This window comes from Equus quagga, chromosome 14 (assembly GCF_021613505.1).
Source record: "Equus quagga isolate Etosha38 chromosome 14, UCLA_HA_Equagga_1.0, whole genome shotgun sequence".
NCBI lineage: Eukaryota > Metazoa > Chordata > Mammalia > Perissodactyla > Equidae > Equus > Equus quagga.
In genome coordinates this window covers 20873845-20894541 of record NC_060280.1, presented here as the reverse complement: position 1 = coordinate 20894541, position 20697 = coordinate 20873845, and the positions used below count along the sequence as shown (strand labels likewise).

Genomic DNA, 20697 nt, shown 5'->3' with positions numbered 1-20697 from the left:
CGTCGTATACAGCCTCTCCTCTAACCAAAATGAAAAGTCATAGATTTCCCTGGTGTGAGTTACTTCAAAGGGCAAAACTGACTAGGAAAGGCCGCTAGAACCATGCCTCTGGTGCTGACACAAACACACTTCTCTTCCAGTTTCTTCCTGTTGGGTTTGAATTAATGAACTTGGGGAAGGCTGAGAGACAGAAAATGTACTTTCCGATTAGAGAATGTTCTCACCTTAGCTCCGCCTGGCTTTGAAACCTGAAGTTGAGGGCAGTGTTCTTTGCAGCAATACTCTAAGAGCTGTGCTAAATTGCTGCGATTAATGACTTAGAGGAGCAGGTTCTACTCTCTTTTCCCTAGTGGCCATGGGGAAAGACCAGATGCATTGAAAAACTGACTCTGGCCACATCGAACAGTACTGATTGCCCCAATTTCAATCCAGAGGGGAATGGGGAAGGGAGAAAGAAAGGAAGGGAGGTCTATGGAACTATTAGAACATTCAGTCTCTGACCTGGTTTTGAATATGGCTTTACTCCTTAATTTGATTCAATGAGAAATACATAACAGTGAGAAAAATGAAGACTGTTTTTCTCTTACACTGTCTGTTGTGATAAATATGCTAGGCAGACCATTTTTTCTTTGCAAGCAAAAATGTCCTTCTGTGCATCTTCATCATACAATCTTTGCATAACCTTACCTGGTCCCCTATGAAATACTCACTGGGCCCTCACTCAGCCACAGCTTCAAGATCACGCACTGCAGAGGTCCTGCCAACAGAAGAAGTCTGCCTCTAAGCATCACACCAGAAGTTCTTGACTTGGAAGTCACCCTGGAGAATGTGTCCCAAAGCATCATAATCTGAGTCATCTTTAGTTACCAGAATGATTCAGGGTGATTTAGAATTAGAATGGTTCTAAATTTAGATTCAGAATGATTTAGTTACCAGAATGATTAATTCCCAAAGGTGGTTTAAATCAATGTAAAATGTCTCATACAAACTCTGTGTAACTGTTCCCTTGGTACCCAGGAAGTTCTGGAATAACAGGAGATAACAGACTCCTTACACTTTAACTTTATAAATACTCATGGGTTTATCAATGTGGAAACTAAGCCTCCCAGTTAGTCATGAAGAAGCTTGTTTATCTGATCAGAAATACTCTAAGTGGACACTTCCAGGGCACTGGGAATCCTGACTGACTGTCCGATAGGTGCTCGGTAAGTTGCATTTACCTCTAAGGCTGTCATAGTAAAAACCTCAAGGTAGCCAAGAGAAGGGCTCCGGCTCTGAGACAGCAAAGAGGACAAGGCTTTAAAACAGCTGTGCTTTGCTTCTGTCAGAGAAGCGAGTGGCGAAGGACTGGTTGACTCTTACTTGGAAACGCTGGGATTTTTTTTTTTGTCAGTGTGTTATTCTATGAGGACACCATAGCAAGGACCTGATAAACTCAGGAATCCTCTGAAATTGCACACAAAATTTTGTATGAGTAAAACTTTCCTAGGAACAGATCCTTAGCTTTCACCAGATTCTCAAAGTAGTTTATGTGCCCTTCTTAAATATTCTTAACATATTTCTTAGGTTATTCAACAAAGTTGTTCAAATTGTTCAAACAATGACTGGTAAAGAACAAAACAACACTCTGAATTATCAAACATTTAATGTATTAGTTAAACACATACACACAAAAAGTTAAAGTGCCTGAACAAACTAAGAAGTACTACTGAATTCATCCTAATATGTCTAAAATTTTCTCATGGGAGTCTGAATGTGCAAGAAAAAAATAGGAAAAACAAAACCATGAAATGAATAAATACTGAGGAATCATAAGTGGAAGGCAGTATAGTTTAGGCTGAGGACTCTAGAATCACTAATTTCTTTCATACATACCTACTCTTACCTGAAAAAATGCTCACAGTCGCTCAAACATGCTCTGAGCTGTTCTGACTCAACTCCTTGCTCAATCACTCCTCCTACAGTGCTCTCCTCTAATCCATCCTTCACCTTTTGAAATTCTTTTCATCTTCCAATGACCATCTCAATTCATTTCAAAGGCTGCCTACTCCCTACTCGATACAGAACAAATTTCTTCTTATGGTAAGAGACCCTCAACTATCTGGCCCAGACATGCACTCTAGCCATGTTTCTTATCACTCGCTTACAGCCACTACTACCCTTAGATCCAAACAAAAGGGACTCATGTGGTAGCTCCATTCTTTAGAGCAATTCTGGGCCTCTTCCTACTGTACCACCTCCCAAGGGACATGGCCAAAGGGATACACCCACCTGGAATCCATTCTATCCATCCCTTCTAGACCATCTTCCAGGTAAAAGGACCCTAAAATTCCTTTCCCAAATGAACCCTTTCTTAAACCCAGAGACTACAAGAGTCTCTTTCCCAGATCATCTTTGTAAGGGTGAATCATGCCGCTAATGTTCACAGATCTAGGCCTTAAGGGTAGCCAAAGGATGGCTGCTTGCAGAGGTGTGAACAGAGCATGTGCATGCAGGCTGGCATCTCCATGTCGGTGCAGCCACATGTGCGTAAGCTGGAGACAGATTCTCCTCACGCCACCTCATTCTAGTGTGGAACTCCAAGGGTCCTAAGAATTCTACCTTTAAGGTTATTATAAAAGAGGGAGGATAGAACATATTTTATTAGTTTGTTTTATTTATTTTTAACTTTTAAATATTGAGGCATATGATATGAGAACTTCCATTCGTTATCCTGATCCTGGGCCCTGCCAATGTCAAAGGTGGGCCCACTCCTAGGGAACCCGTTTTTAACCACCCCAAATACTTGCAGTTCTTTAACATCTTGTCTTTTTCAAACATCAGTAACATTTCACAGGCTATTCTGTCTGTCTGTGATGCCTGATGGTCTCAATGTACTCCTGAAGCATCCTTCAAGAAGTTGAGGGTCAGCCCTGGCGGCCTAATGGTTGAGTTCAACATGCTCTGCTTTGGCGGCCTGGGTTCAGTTCTCGAGCATGGACCTACACCACTCATCTATCAGTGGCCATCCTGTGACAGTAGCTCACATACAAAATAGAGGAGGACTGGCTACAAATGTTAGCTCAGGGTGAATCTTCCTCAGCAAAAAGAAGAAGATTGGCAGCAGATGTTAGCTCAGGGTGAATCTTCCTCTGCTGAAAAAAAAAAAAAAAGGTTGAAAGATAAAAATTGCCCCCATTGTCACTATTTTTTAACATTCTCTGGAAGTACTAGCTAATACAAGTAGAGAAGAGAAAGGAATGAGAGATAATATATAGGAATGAGGGAGAAAATTCACATCCTTTTCATATTATATGAATTTGTATTTGAAAATACCAAGAGAATCAACTAAAAACTATTTTTAAATGATAAGAAACTATGGTAAGGAAGATAGTTATAAAATTAATTCAAAAAATCAATAGCTTTCCTATATGTAAACAATTGTAAATAAACCACAAAATGAAAAAAAAAGATTTCATTTTCAATAGTTACTAAAAGAGAAAATACCTGTGAATAGTCTTTAAAGAAATATGTAGGATGTTTATCTGTAAAGTTTAAAGAAAACTTTAAAACTCTATTAAGGAAAGTCTTTACTAAATGAAATACATACCACATTATAGAAAAGAAAATTCAGTTGTAAAGATGTCAGTCTCCAAATTAATATATTGATTCAATGCAACAGCATTCCAAGTACAAACAGGATTATTTTTATTTTTTTGGAACTTAATAAAATGATGCTAAAGTTCATCTGGAAAAATATACATGTGAGAATAGCTGGAAAATTTGCTACCAGCTATTAAAATCAATTACAAAGCCATTGTATTTAAATATTTGGTCTTGGTTCTAGAAGAGATTGCAAAGAAAAAAGAATCCTAAATTGATCCAACTACTTATGAATGTTTTCCTATGCCACAAGGCTAGAGTTTTAAATCAACATAATCAACTGGAAAATGATTTCACAAACAAATGGTATTGGAACACCTGGCAAGCTATTTGGAGAAATAAATAAAAAGAGTTGATATCTCATTCTTTAAATCAAAATTAAACTCCAGATAGATTAAAGATTTTAAAGTAAAATTGAAATCTAGTAAAGCTCTAGAACAGAATAAGAGATAATTTTTTAAATAATTTTAAATTGAGGAAGGCTTATCTAACCATGTCACAAAGATCACAATTCAAAAAGGAAATGATTGATAAATTTGACGTCAAACCATTTAAAACTTACTGCATAGCATGAAGGAAAAATACCATACCAATGTGAAGGGATAAGTAACAAACTGAAAAATAATTTGCAATAGACATATCAAACAAATGGCTGATTTCCGTAATAAATAAAGAGCTCTTGTCAATAAAATGCTTAGAAGACCAACAACCTAATAGAAAAATTAACAAAGGAACTGAACTGACCATTCATAAAAGAAGAAATGCACATGCAAATAATGGCTTGAAAAAGTGCTAATCCCAGGGTGGCCCAGTGGCATAGTGGTTAAATTCCTGTGCTCCACTTTGGTGGCCCGGAATTCACAGTTTTGATCCCAGGCATGGACGCCACACCGCTTACCAAGCCATGCTGTGGCAGGCATCCCACACATAAAATGGAGCAAGATGGGCATAGATGTTAGCTCAGGGCCAATCTTCCTCAGCAAAAAAGAGAAGGATTGGCAGTGGGTGTTAGCTCAGGGCTAATCTTCCTCAAAAACAAATTGCTAATCCCTACTCATAATTTTTTATTAAAAAAATACAAATCAAGAGGATATGCATTACTAATATTCACCATCACAGTGGCAAAGATTTAAAATTTCATAAAACTTTGGGTTTGTGGGAAAACCAGTATTCATGTACAATATTGGGAGAGTAACTTAGTGCAACTTACTTGGAGGTCAATTCGTCACTCTCCATCAAAAAAGAAAATGAATGAGCTCAGACTTCTCTGAGTCTATTTTAGCAGAATAAAGCCCTGTGGCTAATGACAGCCTTAAACCATTGGGAATGTGAAGCCAAATGTTTCTCACCTGGTACTGGAACAAAGCGATAAGAAGCTTTTGTTTTTAAGCATTTAATCATTTTAAAGTCATATATTTTCTTTTTCCAATAAGAGAGAGAACAAAATGGCAAGAGGAAATCGTAGCACAGTGACAGAATTTATCCTCATGGGACTCACAGACCGTCCTGAGCTCCAGCTTCCCCTCTTCGTGGTGTTCCTGCTAATTTATCTCATCACCCTGGTGGGAAACCTTGGCATGATCCTGCTCATCAAGGTGGATTCAAGGTTCCACACGCCCATGTACTATTTCCTCGGCCACCTGGCATTCATTGATCTTTGTTATTCATCTTCTATTGGGCCCAAAATGCTGCAGAATTTATTGGCGAAGAGAAAAACCATCTCCTTTTTGGGCTGTTTTGCTCAGCTCTACTTCTCCAGTGCTCTTGCCACTACCGAATGCTTCATCTTGGCCACAATGGCCTATGATCGCTACATGGCTATCTGCAACCCCCTGATTTACACAGCCATTATGACTCAGCGGGTCTGCAAGGAGCTGGTGATAGGAGTCTATACCTATGGCTTCCTGAACTCCGTGATCCAGACAGTGCTGACTTTCCAGTTGTCTTTCTGCGACTCTGTCATCCACCATTTCTACTGCGCTGATCCCCCTCTCCTTGCCGTCTCCTGCTCTGACACCAGCAACAAAGAAAAGCAGCTCTTGATCTTCTCTGCAGTGAACCTCACTGGGTCCCTCCTGACCGTCCTTGTCTCCTACATTTGCATCCTCTTTTCCATTATAAAAATTCAGTCTTCTGAAGGCAAGTGCAAAGCATTTTCCACCTGTGCCTCCCATCTCACCATGGTTATCATTTTCTATGGAACACTGTTTTTCATGTACCTGAAGCAACCTAAAGCAGGGAATTCATGGAAGTACAACAAAGTGGTCTCCGTATTTTATAGTCTTGTAATTCCCATGCTCAACCCTCTCATCTACAGCCTGAGGAACACGGAAGTAAAGGAAACCCTGAAAAAGATGCTAGAGGGCAGAGAGTCATAGTGAATGAGTTTTCAGAGTGCAGCACTGAGAAAGCACGATATACTGACGTGGTATACCCAATCTGATTGAAATGTAGCAGGCCAATTGACATCCAATCAGGATAAACAAACAGTCCATCCAATTTTGATTTTTTAATGACCAAAAGTACTGAACCACTTGCTTGACATTGTAATATTTAATCCAACCAATTATGGACTAATCAGAATTGACTTACTAGACTGTTCATAACTATGCCCTTCCCATGTTGAAAATTAAGTGGCTTACTACCAATTAGGTAATAATATGAGGTCCAAATTCACAAAGATCTTAAAAAGCAAGACTCTTTTTGGGCAGAACTATAAATTAACAAAGCTGGGTACAAAATCACACATGAAAATCTGTTAGTAGAAACATTTTTATGGCTTAAAATGGGGTATATTGTAGCAAATCATTTGTTAGTCTTAAAACACATTTCTTCATAAGATTTCTGCAGATAGTGGTTAAATTTCAAGATCAGATCACAATAAGCTTACTTAATCTAAACGTAGCTGAAATACTGAATGCTTACAATGAACAATAGAAGAAACAGTATTGCAGCAATAATAAGGGGGTGGGGAAAGAACAGAAAAACTATGACTCAGTTACATGTGGGGTTGATTTTATTGTTTGTTTAGAAGAGGAAGATTAATTAGAAGAGACACAGAGGGTTTCTGGTACTTTCAGAGATGTAAAAAGTGCTCATTTATTCAACAGCAAGAGTTTAATTTTTCTAGTCTCTGGAAAGTACAGCTACAGTCATTTTTTTTCTAGGTGGGGTGGAGAAGAAGGGAGTCACCATGAGCTTAAGAAAGCGAAAGAGAAATAAGGAGCAGAGGAAGGGAAAGAGGAAGAATTTCCTGAGGAAACCAGGCCAGAGTAAGCATGTTTCTGAGAAATAAAATTATTGTCGTAAACAATTCGAATGATCTAGAGAAATACTTTAGTTTTGTGACATTTTCCATGTTCTTTATTTTTGTTTTCACAGATCTGATATTCCAATTTTCTTGGAGACAAATATATATAAGTTTTTACTGTTAGTGAGAGTAGGTGAAAAAAAAAACTCTTTAATTTTTTTTAGGCAAGAATATAAGCACTCTATGGTTTTTCCAAGCCTCAGTTCTAATACTTCTTTCAAAGTAATCCTTAAGAAATACAAATCTGCCATAAACCTTAGATTTTCCCCTGTTTTCAAATGTAATTACTATTTTGACTTTTTTTTTAATGGTTAAGAACATGTATCACCAATCAATTACAGATAAGTTTAAAATTAATCAACAAACTAAGGGGTCCCTTTTGCCCCCAAATTAACTCTTGACATAATATAATGGGATCTTTGTTTTTATTGCTGCTGTGAACCTGCAATTTAGAAAAATAAAAGTAGTCAAATATTTATTACTTCTGTTACTTAGCTCAGAAACCCTTTCTGGAGAGTTGAGTTACAAGCTGTATTCCTAAACACTTGGGGATGGAGAATTGGCTGTGGTTAAGAAGAAAGATACTACCAGGATAAAGGAACAGAGTGAGGAAAGGTATGAAGCAAGCCCAGGAGGGAGGAGAGATTGCACATGTAATGAACAAAGGAGGAGCAAGCAAAGTGGGAAGAATACCACAAGACAGATGTTAGACCTTAAGCTCCTTGAGACTAAACAGATTCTCTCTTCATTTTGCACCCTAGCACCTACAAGTCCTGGCACAGAACACACACGTCATAACTGTTTGCTGAATTGAATTGAACTCTTCTATATTTATTGCTAATTCCAATGGGTGGGTAGACATAGTGCCCAGTAATGGCCCTGTTGTTGGGAAGTGACAGAGAAAAGCAAGTTACTGGGATCTTGACAGGAAGACTGTTTTCAATATCCTCCCATGAAGCTAACATCTTTAAGGCAGGAAGACGTATGAAGGCAACAACACAACCCAGCCAGTGAAAGAGATGCCTCTGGGAAATTGGTATATTAGGAAGAGGGTAGCAGCCAGAGTTGTTGATGGACTATGACAGGCAAGGAAACATTACTATAGGAAGAGGTTGCTACTAATTGAGATAAAGAAAATGAGCAGGTATCAACACTTAGATGACAAATTATGACGAAGAAAAAGCCACACCCATTTCTTAAATTTTTCTCAAACTATTTCCATGTCAGTTTTGTTTAGAAAGAGAAAAAAAAGACAGTAAGTAGATATCACGTTTTAATACATGCCTCTCACAAATGAATTATACTCATGTTTTTAAAGAAATATTTGGTCTAAGAGTATATTTAATCAATCCTTTAGTTCTTTTTAGAGAAAACTGAAGAAAATACATCTCGAGACCTCTCCATAATGCCTTTCCAGCTGTTGGATTTGTGTACTTTTTTCAATGCGCATCCTCGATTTCCTCTAAAACAAAGTAGAAAATTGAGAATATTATATTCATGGATTATGAAGGATGTAAGTGCACATTCTCCTAAATTTCCCAAAGATCTAGAAAGCATAGAGTTGGCATGAGGAAGGATATGAATCAGCTAAATTTTAAGCTAATATTTTGTATTTCCTTTCCCATTGGGGCTCCTTAGTCTTGTACATTTATCTCCCTGATTCAGGCCTTACTATAGTAAGAAAATTCTCCAATCAATTACTCACATTTTTAAGAAATATAGCACACTATACACATGTGTAGTATTAAAATGACAATATTTAAGCCATAAGAGAAACCAATATGATTATACATCTTTGTTCATTTATAAAATGAGGCTGTTTTAACCAATACTCATAATAATTATACTAATTTTTCAGCCTACAATAAACAAATATCTTCTGAATATGCAAATGTTATCAAAATAATGAAAATTTCACCTTTATCAGATTTTACAAGCTCAACATTTCACTGAAAGTAAAAATAAAACTGCTCTCACATATAACTAAAATGTAAACCCATTTTCCTCTTGGTAATCCTAAAAATGAATATTTTCCAACATTGACCACATAGACAATTTCCATTAAAAGTCTAATATGTAACTGAAACATGACATATTCATATGTATTGTAAATGTATACTCATTTGCATATAAAGTACTGGGTTTTTAAATCAGCTTAAATTTAAATGTCTTATTTCTCCTCATCTAATACTCTGTTGATTTGTCATGCTTAGAAACATGCCAAAAGGATTTTTTTATTATGTTGATCATGAAGAAGGAAATATGAGAGGGCAAATACTATTCATTTTCTTTCATATTATTTGACATATATATATAAGTATTTTAGAAACTTAATAATCTTAAAATTTCAAATGTGCCTCCAAATTTTCAGCTCTGCCCTGGATGTATAATTCTAGCGTTCTTTGGAGAGCAAGATGGAATGTAAAAATGTTAATTCAGTGCTTAAGAGTGGCCCCTGCCTGCAATTAAGCGGTGCATCCACTAGAGAGATAGGGAGCCGCGGATGTCAGATACTTGGGGAGTTCAGGCTCCTGGGAAGGTGACAGATTTAGCCTTTTCTTCCAAGCTTTTTTTATTAATGTTTGTATTAACTAGAACTTCCATTTCTGGTAAGATAGGGCAAATTGAAGAGCAGAAAAGACAATCTTTATTTTAAAAAATCAAATAAGTAGCTCTTATACCATTGCAAGCAGCTTAAGTGTCCTAACAGAGACAGTTTCCAGAAGGTTTTATACTGTAGCCTGAAAGAAAATGTTTTATTCCTTCAAGCTCACTTTCTTTGCTTGGGTGTGTTAACCACTCTGGCTCTGGACACCTACCAAGCCGCAGCTTCTGCTCCTCCTTACAGACAATCTTGCTTGCTGACGACATTGGACGTGGTACAAGGAGAAGAGATAGAACAGTGAGCCAGCCATGCTCAAGCGCTCTCCAGCCCACCTCTGGCTCGTCCTCAGCTAGGGACGCTACACGCTGCAGGCTTCTCAAACTTCAGAAAGAGCAGGGAGAGCTCCTAGGTCCATCTCTGGGTTTCACACAGATTGTTTTTATTCCATTATTATTGTCTTTCCTTTTAGAAAGAACCATTTTTAACTCTCTTTATCCATATCATCTCCTGTTTCATCTGAAAGCCGATATCATTAATAGTGTGTTTACTTATCTCTTCATTTGCCTTAGCAAAACTAGCAACTAGCTTTCCTTAGTAATCATTCAGATGCAGAGTTTAAATTAATGTTAATTATAATAGAGCAACCAATTGAAAGGAAACTCTGATTAATGTTATTTATGTTAAGGGGAGTCATGTTTATAAAGAAATGTTAAAATACCTTTCACAAATGTTGGACTATCTTTCCTTCATATAGGTGGGTCCTAAAGTGTCCGCAGGCACAAAATAACAACTCTGCCAGCTTGAATCTAACAGCATAGTTCTCTGCTCTTCTTTAACTAATTAGGTATTAAAACACTGCTAAGCTTTTCTCTCCCGGCCTATTCGTAGTTCCTTGTATGTTAAATTATTAATTTATCAAAACAAGGCTGTGCCTGCATGATCACTTCACTAAACATATAACTGACTTCTGATAACATCTATAAATCCACATTTGGGAACTATGTAACAGATGCCTGCATGCCAAGCAAGCAAAATATAGCACGCCAAGCCTGAAAAAATGTGTGATCTGGGAGGTGAAGATTTTGCTCTCCAAGATTTTGAAAGAAGTGTGGCCTCTAAAAGCAGGGCTTCAAAGCCTGTAGAAGTGCTGGTGGTGGAGTAAGAAAGAGACTGGGTAGGAAACTCAAGGTCTTAGCTTGAGTCTTGGGTCTGCCCTGAACCATGATATCAGTCAGGTGGCTTGATCCATCTGAGCCTTAGCTTTTTCATCTAGAAAATGAGGAAAATCAGGATAAAATAGTATAGGGTATGCTAAAGTATATTTTAAATATTTAAAAGTATAAAGCATTTATTTTTGATAACCAGACTCTACCACTTCTGACTAGGGTTCAGCTTTCAGAATCTTTGATTTGAAGCAGGTATTTGAAAAATTCTTGCCTGAAAAATGTTTTTATAAATTGTGAAAGTTTGTTTGTGTCTCCAATAATGGATTTTCCTCATTTCATCTGCTTCATTGGAAAACTTAGAACAGCCCATTGCCAACTTTCAGGAGCCCCAGTCCCAGTGTCTGTTTTACAAGTTAATGATTTGTAACATGGACACACTGTCCCGTGGAAACACAGCTGTACCTGGTCTGCTCTGACCACAAAAGTCTTAATTTATAATAAGTCTATGATAAATCTCCACTGATATCTCTTTGACCCTGAATCACTGCAGCTAATATGTTCCCATAGAACAAAGGTCTGACATTCCAAAGTGGTCAGTAGGAACTCCTCTAGTTGTCACAGCTACAGTTGTGGAAGGCGGTGTTCCCATCCCCAGGACAGTGACTGCTCTGAGCTTCTGTTGGCCTCACCCCAGCCTAGGAAAGAGCAATTAGGGGTGAGGCCAAGGTGTGTGGTGGGGCAGAGGGGAGGGGTGTCTCATTCACTCTCTTCCTTCTCCTTTTCCTTGGCCTCTGCTTGGACTAGCAGAAGCCTGGAAGAGGTTGAGAGGAAATAGCACGAGATTTAAGATATGCAGAACCCTCTTCCTCTACCTTCTTTCTCCTCCAGTGTGCTCCACCTTCTTGCAGCAAGACTGCTAGGCTGGGAATTCCACACGCTCTCTCACACTAGGAGGAGGGTGATCAAGGACCTGAGATGTGAGGATCTAAAGCTGGGCAGGAGTGGAGGAAAGAGGGTGGGGGAGAGGACTAGGGAGAAGCTGATGTGTCATTCCTGAGACTCCATGAAAGTGCTGGCTATTGCTTTCCTTCTTTGAGGAAGAGTGTAAATTCTTAAAGTGCTGATGAACCATCCAGAAAAATGCAGCAGCATTGCCTATTAAATACAGTAGGTGCTCAATAAAAGCTAACTGAATCTTGGTTTAATCTGCTCTCTCACTCTCGCTCTGTCTCTGTCTCTCTCTCACGTACACACACACCCCATCACATAGATGCTCTGTTGGGACCACAAACTCAAAATCTTAATATCAAATTGATCATCATCTTCTACTTCACAGCCAACTTCTGCTTTTCCCATTTTTGTACATAGCACTTTTCTCCAGTCACCTGCTTCAAAAAATTTATAGTTACTTTTGACCTCTTCTTATTATCTTCACATTTCAAAGAGAGGAGATTTATCCATTATTTATCTATGAATAATGCAAGATTTCTTGCGTTAATTCCCGTCCTTTCCATTCCCATTACCACCTTTATCATTACTTTGCACCTGGACCTCCCTGTGCCTTTGATTTTAACCTCCCCACCTCAGAGATCCTCAGTATGTCCACATATGGATGAGTATAGTGTATGATGATATCAGCATTTCAGATCAGTAGGGAAACAATGGGCTTATTAATAATTTAGAGCAAATGCAAGCCATAAACACAATTATATGTCTTACACCTTATATCAAAATAAATCAAGATTAATCTGACCTTAATGTAATAAATATAACTTTAAAAATATTTGAATAAAGTATAGACAAATATTTGCTAGTCTAGGAATAAGAAAATATTTTATAAGGAAAGAACTAAGGTCAGAAATTGTAAATAAAAACTGTGACAAATTTGATGAAATCAAAATGTTAAATTTCTATTACAATAATTAGTAAATACAGACAAACATCAATGGGAAAATTTCACAATGTCTATAACAAAATTAATATAGGGAAATAAGAAGGTAAATCAATAAAAAAGTAGGTACAGGATATGAACAGACAATTCACATAAGAAGAAATATAAATGGCCTACGATACACAAAAGATCTTCAATCTCATTACTAATCAAGGAAATACAAAGTAATGTAATAATGAGGTCATTTTTCACCTATGAGTTTGGCAAAGATATTAAAGAATATTAATAACCAGGTGATAATGTACAGAGAGAGGCTACAGGCTGCTTTGGGAAGTGTAAATTGGTATAAAATTTCCAGAAAGCAATTTTACAATGTTCAACAAAAGCCTTATATCAAGTACCTTTTAATCCAGCAATTTCCTTTACAAGAATTTATTTAACGAAAATACTCCAAGAAATGCATACAGGTCCATGTATTTTTGGCAATTTACTATAATAATATTTATAATAGTAAAAAATATGTAGCAATATAAAGACATAGTAAAGGATTGATTAAATAAATAAAGAAACAGTGATACAATAACAAAATATATATAATAATGCACCAATTAAATGATGTGGATATATTTTCTTTTCAAGAAAACACTCATGATATATGTATAAAGGGTTTCAAATTATGCATATGACATCATTTTCTTTTTCTAATTATATATGTGAAATATATAGAGATATGTAAATTGCTGGCAGTGATTGGTACTGGGTGAAAGAATCCCAGGTACTTTTTACTGATTTCTTTATTTGGAATTAAACAACAAAAAATAAGAAATCAATCCTATTCAGGATATATATAGTCTTAAACCCTCAGTCAAGATTCCACTGCACCTTTTTAACTCCAAATTACCTTCCTAGTGCCAGTGCCAAGTCTAGAGACAGGGGGCCAAGTGGAAAGGGTGCTACCGGAATCTAGATGTATAGTGAGTAAGGACAGTGGGAGGAGGGGGAAAGAATGAGATGATGGAAGAGTAAAAGATGATGCTGGGGTTTCAGATCTGTCTGCCTGAAAGGCCTTTGGCCAAAAGGGAAGATGGTTTAGCAGAAAGATACTGGGTCTTTAAACCCCCAATACAGAGCCTTGAACACAGCAGTGATTTGACGTTTTTTTAACAGATGAATGTGGTTCCATATGATTCTTATTATAGTCAGTTGTATCAGTCAGTGCTCTATCCAAACATTTCCTGGAGATTCCAAGAAGACACTGATACAGGCAGTTCGATGCAATAATGGAAACGTGGAAATGGGAATCAGGAGACCTTTTACCCACTGACTAGCTATGTGTCTTCTCACCTTGTCCTCTGCCTAGAAGCCCTCTTGGTCTGCACAGGGACTTAAATGCCACCTTTTCAGAGACCTCTTCCCTGACTTTCAGTTCTCAAGAAAAAGGAAGAGATGGAACCTCCTATTCTCATTCTCTGACAATATCTGGTTGTCAGAATTCAGCTGGCACCTGGGAACTCACAAATCTCTGCCCTTCATGTCTGGACTTGCCACGGACATATTTAGTGTCCTTATTGTGTATTGGACTTAACGGATGTAAAGAATTCACCAAACTGTCTGTTCAGAATATCCAGGATATCAGCCCAAAAGAGCTGGGCCACTATCAGGGGTCTTGATCCCCACACTTAACAGGCACTGGGCTCTCATTCCCCTTCTGGAACTGCACTAAGCACTTTGTGTACTTGGGTAGATCTCACTTCATTATCACAATGGCAGATGCTATTATGATTAACCACAAAATGGATGAGTAAAGCGGAATTTAGAGAAGCTCAGTGACATATCCTGGATCGGATAAGGTACAACTAGTGGAGGTCAGATTCAAATGTGGGGAGGAGATTGGTCATCTGCTATTACTTAGAGGTACAGGAGCTGATGGCAACACTTGAGGCCCTCCTGAGAGGTTTTACAGCTTTCTTCACTAAATTTTTTCCTTTTGTTTTTAAGAAAAAATAAGAAATATAGTGACCTGGCAAGCATGTTAATGGAATGGGGTCTGAATATAGCACAGAAGCCCTCTGGTCTGTGCTGCATGTCTAAATGATGGGGCTGGATTCAGACTCCAAACTGCTTCTCGGGAGCTCTGGAGTGGGCTGTGACCTATTGTTCCTGTGCCCACGGGGACTGAGCTGCTTCCCCACCGTTCTTACCACAGGGAAGCCCAGAGCTGGGCTGGGCAGGAAAGCTGAGGATGGGCTGGCCTGGACACACAGACAAGCTTTTCACACTCAGTCTGCCATCTGCACCGGAGCCGAGCTTGCTTTTGTCCAAAGTTCCCAGATGCAAAAATATAATAAGGAATTGGACAAAGTACCTCTGTAGACTTCCTGCAGGCTTTACATATTCTCTTCCACGAACAAGCCCTTGAGGCTCTTTATGACAAGAGGTGGCTCTGCTCCCGTGGGCCATTCTGGTAAATCATTCGCATCAGAATAGATGTCTGAGCCCTACAATTCCTTTTCTTCCATATTCTCTATATTCTTAAGCTACGGGCTCAAATTACCGGCACGATTCAAAAAGCATTAGAGTGAACCCAATTTCTTTGACAATTTAAATGCTATTTGAACCTCTCCGTTTTGTAGTGAAAACCAATTTTTGAGATGTGATATCTGAGGACCTGATAATTGCTAAAATTCTGGAAAAAGAATAAAAGAAAAGAAAGATCTAGCCTCTAAAGCCTTACAAACTGTTGCTTGATTTTAAGGAGCAACAAACAATTCATAAGCCCCTGCAAAAAAACACAACTAAGAAGAAACATCTTAATTAGGAGAATTTAAAGCATTTTTTTAAATAATGTTCCAAGTTTTGATACCTTGAAAAACTTTGCAGAATTCAAGGATATTATAGTATAAATAGTGATTAAAAAATATTGATTTAAAAATTTGAGTTGAACTGTCAGATATATTACACATGCCTTTTGATGAATTCAAGTCTAACTTTTTAAGCTTCCTTATACCAAATATAATGCCTAAGTTATAATTTTAAAATAACTTTGCAAAAAATATCTGAGGCATTGCAGCTAGAAGCCACTTACTTGCATGTCCTTGTCGTCTTGAATATCTTGCCACCAGGTTCATACTGCGGTATAAAGAGGGGAGTTTGTCAAGTCTGAGTTTTAAATAACTTGAGAAAATGGGTTCTTGCAACTTTCCCCTGAGATTTAATACTAATCCCGCTATTTAGAAAATTATGAGGATATTATTAGGAAAGTTACAGCACTTGTGCCCTCTTGAAAAACATGAGAGTTGTGGTCAAAGTACAGTTTGATCTTTCCAGTGTAAACTCTACGTAAGTCACATATTATTTCTGCTTTCAGTACATAGCTTTATTTGTGTAGCTTCCTTAGTTATAAAAGCAGTGGTAGCCTGAAACTACAAACCCTGTAGAAAGAATGCAAAAACCAAAAATTAGCCCAAGCCAAAAGGACAGCACCCACTCTCTCCTCCACAGACTCCCTCTACTGCACCCACCACCTATGTTGAAAGTGGCTATTGATGTGCCTGCGGTCCCCACTGGACTGCAAGCTCCGTGAGGACAGGAAATGTGTCTCAATCATCTCTGGATGCTCAGCTCCTCTCATTTTTATTGGTGTTCTCTTCATTCTCCATTCATATACTATGGTCCTGGTCCTTATAAAATAGTACACAGAATTCTTCATATTTCAGAACAAGGTGCCATTTAAAAGAAGAATGTGTCAGTTAAGAAAGCAAGAAGGTTGGCAGAGCAAGAGATAACAGTGCCATCTAAAAACTATCCATGGAAGAGGGGTCCTGTGTGTCCACCCCAAAAAACTGGTCCTCCTGATTTGCAGAATGGATGCATCAAGACATTAGAACCTCCTACCTTTTAATGCTACATCACAGCAGAACTCCCCTACTCTGATCCAGGCTCGACAGTCAAGCAGAGGAGGGAGGGTTTCCAGATCAATTAACTGAAACTGTAATTGAGTAAAGTAGTATCTGACTGTGTCCACAAGGCTCTTGTGAGCTTTGTTAGGGAGACTCAGAATCCCTGATTCAGATCAACCCCGTGACAAAGAGAGAGTTTCTATGCATGGATGATGGTGAATTCACAAGTTGGCCCCTTTTGGACGACACATCTACCTCCAAAAGCATTCTCTTTTGCATTTCCTCAGCCCCAGGCTGGGTGCTGAGTGTGTAAGCTGAATGGAACATGATCCCTGACTGCAGGAGTCTCACAGCCTGACACGTGGAAAGGGGGGAAATATGTCTGATGTCCTGTGTGCCAAGATGGAAGATTGTATGGGCAGAGTGGGAGCAAAAGAAGGAAACGGTCAGTACTTCCTGGGTGTGGGAGAGGGGCCATGCACATTTTGGGAGAAAGATGTGTTTCCCATTAACATGCTCTAGGAATGGGACAAGGTTCATTAGAGAGCAGATGGGAGGAGGCACTAACTAAAGAAAACATAGGGAGCCACTGAAAACCTCAGGGAACCTTGAGGTTGACTGACTTTATTGGTTAAGTAATGTTTTCTACAAGGCTGACTGATTGAAGATCAATGGTTTAAATAATGTCAGAAGGCATTTATAGGGTTTATGTGAAGTAAATGCATTTTTGGAGTCTTCAAATGCCTTTATATTTTGAGGAGCCTCCTTTATTAAGTGAATGGGGGACCCAGCACAATAAGAATGTAGGATTCTTTCCCCTAAGACGACAGACCTTCCCCTTCACTGGGAAGAAGCCCATGGCACCGCACCAGGCCTGGGGCCAGCAGTCAGCAGCCCACTGGCCAGAATGAGGGGCAGGATCACAGAGTGGTTAAAGGCTCCAGAGTCGGGCAGCCTGGGTTCGACTATGGGCTCCACCACTCATGTAACCTCTCTGTTTCAACTTCATAAAATAGGGTCAATAATAGTATCACCTGCACAGGTGTACTGAGGATTAAATGAGGTAACATGTGTAAAGCTCTTACAGCAGGGTAAGCACTCAATGAACGCCCACCACTGGGCCACGGGGTTGACTCCTAAGCTATTCATTCTGTATAATGCATACATATGCACATAAAAATGAAGACATTAATACACTTATATAATGAATACACACACATATTTCAGAGTATTTCATGCACATGGTTATAAGCAAGAATCCCTTTGACCCACTGCTTTTCTATTTTTCAGAAGCGACCATTTCTCTTTTAGCTCCTTTTTCTGGAGATAAACATCATATTTCTAAGTAATATACTCCTATTAGCATTTCTTAATTGATCCATTTTAACCATAGTCTATGAATATTCTGCTATGACAAAATACGTTGCTCACTTATTTCACACTCATTGCCTTTTTCTCCATCCTCCATTGATATTTTTGTAACAGTGGTAATCTACTGAAAACTTTATTTCTTGCTTCACAAACTCTGGTGCTTCATTCTTTTAAATGAAGATATTAACAGCTTTGTGCTACCCTCTCGTGCTTCCACCTAACACCTCCCAAAAACTGTCATCTCCAAATTTATTCTTGCTTTGTCAAAGTTAATAACATTCACATTCTGTTCTGAAATTGTAATTGTTCATGTTTCTGTAATTCTAAACTTGAAAGTCAATAGTGTTTATGCCAGACAATCATACAAATATTTTCATTAGAAACATAGACATCGCAGTACTGACATTTCTCTTATTGTATAGCATTTTGAAGAGCTTGTAATTGCTTTCATTTTTATCTTGTACTCTTTGCCTTTATAAAAGTCTGGTTTTCTCTACATTTCTATTCAATCACATTTTCTATGAGTTTCTCTTTATCCCAGATGCCTCCTCCAAGGTCCTCCTTCCTCCTCCTCCCAGCTGAACTGGTAGTCATCCAGGTCACAGTGACACATGGGGATCATCTTGGAAGTTCGCTGGATTTGTGGTTTGGATCCACGATTTTATGGATCCCATTTCTCCCTCTCTCTCGGTGTTCTCCATCATTTTGCTATAGTGAAACTCAAGAAATTCTCTTGGATGTAATAAGAAATAACTTTTCTGAGTTCTTGCATGTCTCAGAATAACTTTATTTTAGCTTTACTCTTGATTGATAGTTTGGGGACAAATACAATTCTAGATTGAAAATCTTTTTCCCTCAGAACTACAGAGCATTATCGTATGATCATTCTGTGATCATTATTTTATAATCATTCTAGGTGATTCTATGATCTTCTAGTGAACAGTGTTCCATTCTGATTCTTGTTCTTTTTAAGAAGTACATATGATGGTTAATTTTATGGGTCAATTTGACTGGGCCATGGAGGTGCCCAGATATTTGGCTAAACATTATTCTGGCTGTTTCTGTGAGGGTGTTTCTGAATGAGGTTAACATTTGGATCAGTAGACTGAGTAAAACAGATTGCCTCTCCTATGTTGGTGGGCTTAATCCAATTCACTGAAGTCTTGATTAGAACAAAAAGGTGGAGAAAGAGAGAAGGTGCCTTCTCTGCCTGAGTTGCCTTGGTGAGACATTCTCCCTAATCAGAATGACCCTTGTTAGAGGTGACATCTCCCCAATCACATTATCCTCAGCTGAACTCAGAGGAAGTGATCATTGAGCTCTGGCTGTATCCGGATGATAGTAACCTATTGCTCCAGTTCTCCAGGATGCCAACAGCACTGGAAGCACTGGGAGCCAGAGGGGGTTTGCCGTTATAACCCAGATCTCAATTGGGCTTTCTTACTCCTGAGATCTAGAAAAGTCTTTGAAATTTTAGCCGTGATCAGATTTAGGAGACTATAAATATTGAAAAGAAACAGATCAAATCATCATTATTTGCTGACGATGCCTGTGAAGCCCAAGAAAATCAACTAAAAAAAAGGACTGTTAGAAACAGTTTTTCTGCGAGTTGGCTGTTTCCCTAATAGTCATAAAATGTATATTAGTCTTGATTCATCCCTCTTCCTAATGTCCCATGACCTATCAGATACTAAGTTTGGTAATTCCAGCTAACATTTCTTGAATCTCTCCACTCGACTCCATTTTTGCTTTGAACTTCCCGGGCTATTCAGGTTCCACAGCAATCAAGGCCTCTCTGCAATGGCGACGTCTCTCCATGAGGCACAAAGTCAGCCAAGAGGATCGGATAGGCTGTCTGGAGGTCAACGGCAGGTCAAAGGCATCTGAGCTCCTGCTGGGCCAGCAGGTGGCAGCAGGTAAATGATCAAGGGAACTGATTCATAAACATTATGTTGAAGCAAGAAACAGAGATGCATGTATGTGAGTGTGTGTACTTAACTTTAGATCCCAAAAGGAACACATATGCTTTTAAATGACTATGTCACACACCTACATAAATTGATCATATATTAGGCTACAAAGATCTAAGTAAATCACAAAAGATAGAAATCATACAGAATACAGTATTTCACCAAAATAAACTAAAAGTAAAAGTCGATAATGGAAAATAGAAAAAAAAAGAAAGTTTATAAGCACTTAGAAATAAATATCTCTCTTATAAATGACTTGAGTTTTTAAAAATAAGCTCTGTTTTATGGAATAATTAGAAATGAGTCATTGGCATCAAATGAAAGCATTGCATATCACTATTTGATCAGAGGTAAACTGAAGAAAATTTGTAGCCTTAACACTGTTTATTTAAAAGTGAGAATGATTTATAAAATGAAACATTCAAACAAAAGGAAAATACTAGTAGTAATATAGCAAAACAGATGGAATAAACTGATACATACAAAGATATGAATTAGATGAGTTACAGAAAATCAGCATACTTAATTGAAAGGGAAAAAATCTACTTCTTTGAAATTACCAATAATTGGCACCTCCTGGGCAAGTCTACTCAAGGGAGTTTTTTTTTAAAAAAAAGGAAAGAAAAAAAGAAATGTAGGAAAAGAGAGAAGAAAGCACAAAAAAAATCAGAATGCGGAAAAAGATATATAACCAGAGATAAAAATAACTTGCTAAGTTTAATATGACACTATGTATTATTTTGTAACAAATCATTTTTAAAATATAAAGGAAGAGGGTTATTTTCCACACTGTTCTAGAGCAGTAGTTTCCAATCTTTTTCAAATGGTAACATATTTGAAAAA

The 20697-nt window shown here is 38.1% G+C and overlaps 1 protein-coding gene across 1 annotated transcript; it reads left to right on the top strand.

The window, feature by feature from the left end:
* Positions 1-5087: 5087 nt before the first annotated feature.
* Positions 5088-6020, top strand: LOC124252225 (olfactory receptor 1030-like). Its single transcript, XM_046685525.1, has one exon. The coding sequence runs from the start codon at positions 5088-5090 to the stop codon at positions 6018-6020; it is 933 nt and encodes a 310-aa protein (XP_046541481.1).
* The last annotated feature ends 14677 nt before the right edge of the window (positions 6021-20697 follow it).

Excerpts from the sequence above, each read along its gene's own strand:
- LOC124252225 (XM_046685525.1), top strand. The coding sequence starts at position 5,088 with ATGGCAAGAGGAAATCGTAGCACAGTGACAGAATTTATCCTCATGGGA.